The sequence below is a fragment of the Puntigrus tetrazona genome, unplaced genomic scaffold, assembly GCF_018831695.1.
Source record: "Puntigrus tetrazona isolate hp1 unplaced genomic scaffold, ASM1883169v1 S000000397, whole genome shotgun sequence".
Classification (NCBI taxonomy): domain Eukaryota; kingdom Metazoa; phylum Chordata; class Actinopteri; order Cypriniformes; family Cyprinidae; genus Puntigrus; species Puntigrus tetrazona.
Genome location: NW_025048050.1, coordinates 143,938 through 152,500, shown reverse-complemented (window position 1 = coordinate 152,500; position 8,563 = coordinate 143,938). Strand labels below are relative to the sequence as shown.

Sequence of the window (8,563 nt, the reverse complement as noted above, 5' to 3'; positions counted from 1 at the left end):
CAGTTACAAGGCATGTGTACAGTTAAAAACATTATACAAACGTATTTGACTTCACCTAACAAATTAAATTTGTACTCGTATTTTTACATGATTTTTTTTCAATCAAATGCAAGCACTAAAGGGCTTGAGGGCTTCTGTGGAGAGGACGATTTTTTTGTGTTTAACAAAGTAAAAAAAAAGAAAATAGTGTGGATTTGAATGACTTGGGTAAAGAGTAAATACTGACTAAATTTTAATTTGGGGCTAAAATACTACTTTACCAATTGCAGTGGAAAAGGAGATATTAGTTCAAGCTGTTCTTTTTCTTAAAACTAAAAAGGATGATGATTTTCATACCGCCAAACACAAACAAAATACCTATATATATCTCTGTAGACTATATTCAATTAAATAAAAAAATCACATTATCGGCTAGCTGTAATCTGTTAAATGCAACTGTAAGGAATTAAGATGTAAACATAAACATTAAGGATTTCTCTAAAGAAATGTGTGTTGCTAAAAGCACAAAACTAAGCCATTTTACTTCATTTCACTCGAATAGCATTTACAGCCAAAAACAAGCATGAAAGACATTTGAAAGAACTTTGATGAAGAGGAAGATTTTTTATGGTAACAGAGTAAACAAAAGAAAGAGAGCAAGCTAAAATGCACTTTTAAAAATTGTAGCCAAAAAGGAGATATTAGGGAAAATGTCCAAGCTGCTCTTTTCCTTAAAATGAAAATGATTTCTCTTCTGTATTCCATCACTGAAAATCCCCATCCAGGCTCTCTATTTTACGCTATTTATGCCGGACATAAAAAAATATGAACACTGCTTTGAAACCTTGTGCGGTAATACATTTGGTTTTCACGATTGGTTTGTAGTTACTTTTCGAAGAAGTTCAGCTGAACCGAAAGCTTAGGTGAAGGAGAAGTAAAGGCGAGTGAATAACGGGATCTAAAATGCATCTTCGAAGCCCGTCACGAATGGGTCATCCCTCGAGCTCCGATGCCAGATGTAAATTTTCCGCGTCACCTCATATGTTGTTGTTGTCATACGTGTCTCTAAGATCGTTAATGTTTCTTCGTAGCAACCCCACCCACAGAAACATAAACCAACCACCCCCCCGTCGTCTGTAAGTGACCAGAGCCTGCCTGTGAACGGCATATGGAGCAGAAGGGTGTTGCTTTTCCAATGCGTGCGCTTTAGTGCATGTGTTGCGCTGGCCAAGAGAACGCGTCTAAGAGCCAGACAGAGCAGTCAGCCATCCAGACAGCAGTCAGCCATCCAGACTGGGCCCCACAGCTGGCCCGCTTTCCCAGCCCTTCCCCTCTCCAGATCCAGGCCCGGCGCTCATGAAGGCGATCCCTGTCCGCTGCGCGCCGGCGGAGGAGGAGGAGGAGGAGGAGGGGGAGAACGGCCCCAGGGCTCTGATGTGAAACTCCTTTAGTGCTTTGGGCCCTCGAAAACTGTGAAAAGCTCTTTCATATCCCTTGGCCTGGGTCCCGCGCTCTCTTTAGAATATTTTAGAATAATTTCATTCTAATTTGTCAATGGAAATTCAAACCATATAACAGCATATAAAAACAGGTTCTGGAGGGACTAGTTTATGTAAAAGAGCGCGCCGGTGCCAAGCTATTTCCACGCTCTTGTGTGGGGAGGCACCCACTGCGTCCCCTGCAGTTCTGTTGGCTGCTGTTGAGAGACTCGCAATATAAGCGCTTAACAATGATATGGACACAATCCCGGCGTTTGAGTAATGAAGTCTGCACTGTCGGGATGATTCGCAAGATGGAGTTTAAAAAGAGCAGTTCGTGCAAAAACCGCCGTTCTGTCACTGTTTGCTCGCCCTCGTTTCTTTACGAACCGTAGGGTTTCTGCGGCGCACAAAAGAGAGTTTGAAGAGGGTCCCGGCTGCTCTTTTCCGCGCAATGCGACTGAATGGGGAGTATGAATAGATACCGGAGTCATTCAGGGCGCGCTATAGGGCACGCTTTATATCGCAGCCTATATACGAAGAGCTTATTTGCAAGAACGGATAACTTCGTTTTTAACAATTTTCAAAAATCATGTTTTTTTTTGGGAGGTTTTTTGTTATTGTGCATTCCAGTGAAACTCAATCAAACTGCAGTCGGGTTAGTTTGATTAGGTTTCGTAAATGGCTAATTAACACAGTAAAAAGATGACATCACAAAATAGCACAATTTATTTTGTGCGCGCGTGTACTTTTTAAATTTGAGTTACGTAGGACTTTCTTTTTACATATGTTCTGTACTTGGTCAAGTTGCATTTAAATTATGGCCTTTACATCGTGCCTACATTAAAAAAAAAAAAAAAAAAAAAAATATATATATATATATATATATATATCTTCCATCAATCGTCAATCTGTCAAAATAGAAAAAGATCACAAAAACTGTGTTTTTCTAAACTTTTCCTTCACCTTAATGTTTCGTTCCCATTCGTTTTTTCTTTATTCTAAACATGTGCGATGTGATTTTAATGTTTTTTTTTCGCTTGTATCTCCTCACAGGACATGGGTAGGAGCGCTCTTCTGCTGGCTCTCCTTAGCATTTCACTAAAAAAAAAGGTAAGACAGTCCAGTCTATCAGATGTGTATCAGACAGTCGGGTTTTAAATAGAACTTTCAAGATGAGCTCTGAAGTGATATTTGCTTATGTGATTTCAAATTCATGCAAAAAAAAAAAAAAAAAAAAATCATGTTTAGTAGCCAAATTCTCTGTGAAGATCCAAGAGAACGATCCACCAATCAGAGAGCTCTCTGTTACCATGGAAACAGAATTTGCTCCAAAAAAGCTCATCAGTCACCGCCCACTCCCATGAAGCATTGCGAATGATGTAATCAAGTCAGACTCTCAAACTACTTCTATATTAGAATGATGCAATACACCTTTTCAATGTGTGTGTATATATATATATATATATATATATATATATATATATATATATATATATATATATATATATATAATATTGTTCATAACAGCTGATTCATTGTGATCGAAAGCATTTTTAAAAGCATGTCTGCGTAGTTATTGTTAATTAATTTTATTTTAGTTTTAGCTTTATTATAGTAAATCAAGTTAAACTAAATAAAAATGAGAAATTAATTGTATACTTTTAAATAATTTTAAATATACTTAAAATATTCTTTAGCATTAGTGTCATTGATTAAACTATAATAGTTTTTATCTTTTTAGCTTTACTTTTAGAAAATTTGTAAAAATCTTTATAGTTTTTATTCCTCTTTTGATTTGATTTATTCAGGTTACACATTTCTACAAAGGAGAAGCACTTCAGCAGTTTTTAGGTTTTGCATATTTTATTTAATTTTATTTTATTTCAGTCGCTTTATTGCAAGCAATTGTGCGGTTTTAGCTAACTGATTCTATGCTAATCGCGTCTTCGATCAGAATGCATCAGTCACAATGCATCGTGGGATATGAATTCCTTTGGATCGGAGTTTGTGTCGGAAGCCCGTTGGTTCGGGCGTTTTTCGAATGTGAAAAATACTTCGCAAACCAAGGCCGCGGCGCGCCGTGATCTGTACCGTTTCACTTAATTTCCACGGAATGAGCCGCAGCCGCCGCTCATCTGTCTCCCGCCGCTTGAGCGCGACGGCTCCCGTTGCTATTCCTGCGAGCCGTCCATGGCGACAGGATGACTGACATGTGTCGCATCTCTCCACAGGTGCTGCACGATCTCGCTGTGAGGGTGGGGGGGGACCTGGAGGAAGCCACCCGCGGTGTCCGGAAACCTCGGGACGCGGGGTGGGGAGGGGGACGGAGGGGCCCCTGCTGTTCCTCTCACTTCCAGATGCGACTTAAACTCATCCAGAACAACTCTAACCACTTTGGGACCTCGCTGGCTGCTTTCCGTAACTGTAAGGATGATGGCCGGCTTGGTGTTTTCCAGCAGTAATTGGATACTTTTTTTTTACTAGCCCCAGAGAAACCGCAAACTCTCCGGGTGTCCGTAGAACGAGTCTTCGGGCCAACAAAGTCTCTTTAGATGGACTGGAGACGAGAGACAATGGGATACAGGAAATACACAAGCACACCAGACTGGAATCTTGGACAGCGAGGCTCAGTTGCTTTTAGTGTATTTTTATCTTCTATAAAGTTCCACTTTTGCTGGGATTACCTCATTTTTTTTTTTTTTTTTTTTTTTTTGCAAGACTTGCAAGTGAGGGTTTAACTAGTTAGTCCTAGAGCGTGCCGCTCTCTCTATAAATATTTATTATCCCTGTTTGTTCAGCGAAGCTCCTTTTTTATTTGTGAACTTCAGCGTCGCTTTTAATCCATCTTTTTCGGTTACGTTACGTTCTCTATCTTTTTTTTTTTTTTTTTTTTGGTTTTGTTTTCAACTCCCAGAATCCTGACAGCGAGCCGCCGTCCAATAGAGACCGAATTCCTTCGCACGAGAGGGAAGCAGAGTGTTATAAAGCTTCCCATTCTCCGGGGTCTCCAGCAGCAGGCTCCTTGTCTGTGGTGGGTCAACCTTTTGACTTTGAAAGGCCAGTGGGGGTTCTGTCCTCTCCCTACTGTTTTTGGAAATTTGATATTCACCCTGAGAACATCCCTTTGTGACCTGCCTGGCCGGCATCGGAATGCCATTGTTTCAAGTCGAAACTCTCCTTTGCTTGGGTTTTCCCTCTTTACCAAGCCTCCATTGAGACCCTGAGCTTCCCTCTGCCTTTAAACCAACTGATGGTGAATATGTTTAGTCGGAATTGGCAGGCTATTCAAGCGAGGACAATGGTTGGAGACAAAAGACTTTCCTTTTAAGAAAATAGGTTTTCTTCTGGAGAGAAAAAGGTCTTTAACCAATTTTTTGGTCTTCGACACCTCTCTGTTTCCTTGTTCTACCTCTTTTCTCCGTTTTTCTCTCATTATTGTGATATACACGAAGCTTAAAGTGAAGTTATTTGTGCCCGCAGAGTTTTTTGTAAATAACCTGTATATTATGAATCACTTATTAACAATAAATATGTTGTAAATTATGCTTTTTTTCCCCGATTCCTCTGTCCTCGGCCGTCATCTCATTCAATATTTTCCTATGAAATGTGGCGTTCTTCCCAAGAGAAAACCCAAATTAGTACGCTCTCCGTAGCTACCGCTTGAAGCTCCTAAATGGCGACGAGGATTGTTTTAAAAGTACGATTACATCCATTTTTGTTTGATTAGGGGGCACCGGGTTTCAGATATGCCTGAGAAATGCTGTCTTTATGTTTACCCTGAACTAATCTTAAACAGTGGGAAAATACTTTCAACCAAGATCGAGAGAGAGAGAGAAAGAGAGAGAGGGAGAAGTCAAACGAGGAGACTGTTTGTGAAATGCTCGGCTACAAATCTCCAGTGGTTTGGACGAGCTTCGAGACCGCTGGCTTTGGGTGGTGAAGTCTCCCGAGTATCGATCGTGATTACTCCGGTATTCTTTATGTAAATCACTGCTTATTGATAGTGGAACTAGTTCAAGGATGTAAAGTGCAAATCGTAGTGTGTTTGCGAAGGGCCCTTTCTAAACCTTGGAAACCGTTTCCTGGAAGAATGTATAAAGTGCATGTGTACGCACACAACATGTGCTGATTACGCTAAGCAGATGTTATAGCTCAGCGCTCCTCAACCGGTTTTGTTTCAGCGCTCGTATTGAACAGAAACAAAACGCTGACGTTTAGTGCTTTACCATGAACCGCATAGGCCCGAGAAGGAATATGCGAAACGCTCAACGTGACATGAACAACTTTGTAAACGCGTAAACATCAACAGAATGTGACCCGCTTGGGATTTTATTAGGAGAAGAATTAGTGAAATGAGTTTGAGCCTTGCCTTATATATATATATATATATATATATATATATATATATATATATATATATATATATATATATATATATAAGCATAAAGTGAAGCATTATGGCATCAGGAGGCCAGATTAATTAAAGTGCATAGTATGCTAATCGATTAAACCTAACTTTGGGGCTTTCTAAAAATGTGTGGAGATGTAATTTCAGCATTTAGTAACTTGTTTTGTCTTCTCTGTGCTTTAATTCGACAATCTTTTTTTTTTCTTTTTTTTCCACTTCAATCACCTAAATCAAATAGTTTTTTCCATAAAATAATAAATACGTTAATATTATCTATTCAAATATACCTTTTTTTTTATTTATCTATAATATATAAATGTGCAATCAAATTATATATATATATATATATATATATATATATATATATATATATATATATATATATATATATATATATATATATATATGTATATGTAATATATATATATATATATATATATATATATATATATATATATATATATATATATATATATATATATATATATATATATATATATATATGTATGTATATGTATATGTGTGATTGCACAGCCTCAAATGAAAACATGCTGGGTGTTCTCTCCTCTTCAACAGGTTTATTTCCCCATTAATGTTATTATCCTAACTATGCATGGCTATATAACTACTTGCTTTTTACTGTTTGAATTTAGCATTTAGCTCTTGATGATCAGAACAGACCCGCAACAGATTTTTTTGGGTTGTAACCCACCATTTGATTTTGACTTATCTTATTTAATCCCAAAAAATTGAGAAACGGAGCACAAATGTGACAAAAACTTCCAGTTGCAGTGTCACGGTCTCGTATCAGCGGTCGTGTGTTTTGTGCTCTCTACACGTCTTCGCTGATATTTGCGTCTCTATTCCAGCGCAACAGAGAGAAGCAGTCAATACCACGGCGATTCTGATTCCCAGGAGTGACGCACCGTCTAAGAGACGGAATCTCTAACAGGAAACGCAGTCTGAAAAATGTCCTAGTGCAGTTAGGCCGAAGGTGCATTTTCTTTGGCTGGCGCCAGACATTCTTGCTCTTGTTTTTCCAATTTACTGGAGCTACAGTGAGACAGTTTTCCCATTTGGAGATGACTGCAAACCTCTGCTTTTACTATTGTTGATTGTCATTAGGAGAGCCGCTTTTAGGCGTATTTACGAAAAAACTAATTCGGTCCCCGTGCCAACGTGAACAAACGTTTAAGCGAGTTTCTAAATGCTCAAATTAGATCTGCACGTTTTTAGAAAGCCCCAGAGTTGGGTTTAATCGATCGGCAAACTCTGCATTTTAATTAATCCGGCCTCCTGATGTCATTACGTCTCACTTAAGCTTATTAAAAACTGATTTGATTTGTTCTGCATCCAACATTAAGCCGTTTCGCTCTTCCAGGCAAGATAGCGCTCGGGTTCTCTGTGTTTGTTTAAGACGCCAATGGCTTTGCCATTCCCCACGCAGCGCGTGCGTCGGCCAGAGCGCGACCACATGGTTTAGTCCTCACATACATGTTAATATGCAACACAAGTGGCTCTAAAATTGCAGGCCTTTGAGAGCTTTGACAGTCTGTGCATTCATTCAGTCCCAAAGCAGGTTTTCCTATTCATCTCCCCTCACAGAGGAACACCATGGTGGGACTGCTGGAGAACGGGACAGAGAGTGGAGGAGGAGAAGGAGGAGGGGTATCTAAGCCCAGCTTGGCTTCAAGAATGGGATTCAGCAATTGGTGTGCAAATGGCAGTGTCTCCCACAGTCCGGCGATCCCCAAGGAGCCCAACAGTGGAGGGCCACTGGCTTGGGTCTCTTGTCTGTCCTCTGAATTTTTCATAGGTCAGCCTTCACAATACACACTTAAATAGCTGGGCAGAGCCGATGGAAATCAGCATAGAGAGAGAAAGAGAGGGGGAAAATCCACCCCCCACCTCTCGAACAATGGGAATAAACAAAGATTTTGCTATCTTTTTAAGGAGAGCTCATCCAAAAGCAAGCTGCTTGAAAGGGGAGAGACGTTTCTCAGTTTTTTTTTCTCTTCTTCTTCTTCTTCTTCATGAGGAAAGGGGGATGGAGAGGATCTCTTGTGCTTGGGAATGCTTCGCAATCCTTATATTTTTCTTTCCGTCCCCATTAGGGTGGACGCGCACCCGGGTCGTCTGAAACTTCCTTTTGTTTGCGTTCTATGGGCCGAGGAACCCGGTGGCACTGGCTGCTTGAGGCTGCTTGGATTCACTTAACGCTTCTATTATCTCTAATGGTTTTGGATGGGTTGTAAAGACTTCCATGTGCCTTATCTGGTTGGGTGGCGGTGGGAGGGAAACCGCGAGACGTAATTGACTGATTGTTATATGGAGCCTTCATTGAGAAACTAAAAGCGCTAAATGTCATTGAAGACGTAGTAGCATTTACTAACATTTGCATTTGCATTAAATATGTGCATGCGAAGTGTGCCGCTGATTTATTTGTCAGGTCGTAGATCATCCAGACCAGCGGCCCTCGGCTTGTTTGGCTTCAGAACTCTGGTTTTAGATTGGACGTCAAGTCACGACTCAATACGGCCGTCGAGTTATTTATTGTGAAATGTTTTCTTTGGGGTTTTTTTTATTGGTTTCGTGCAAGCGCTTCTCTATTAGTTAACATCCGAATGGCACTTGCTCGGCTGGAAGCACACTGCATGCATCTTCTGCACATTGTTTTAGTCAATCACCTGAGCCG

General features: G+C 40.1%; 1 protein-coding gene across 2 annotated transcripts in view; it reads left to right on the top strand.

Annotated features, from left to right (window-relative positions):
• The window catches only part of mn1a (meningioma 1a), a 13,611-nt gene extending 8,608 nt beyond the window's left edge, over nt 1-5,003 (top strand). For both annotated transcript variants that reach the window (XM_043231628.1, XM_043231627.1), the window contains exons 5-6: nt 2,514-2,570; nt 3,692-5,003. In XM_043231628.1, the coding sequence (XP_043087563.1) occupies nt 2,514-2,524 (11 nt within the window). In that variant the 3' untranslated portion in view covers nt 2,525-2,570; nt 3,692-5,003. The remainder of the gene's footprint in view (nt 1-2,513; nt 2,571-3,691) is intronic.
• The last annotated feature ends 3,560 nt before the right edge of the window (nt 5,004-8,563 follow it).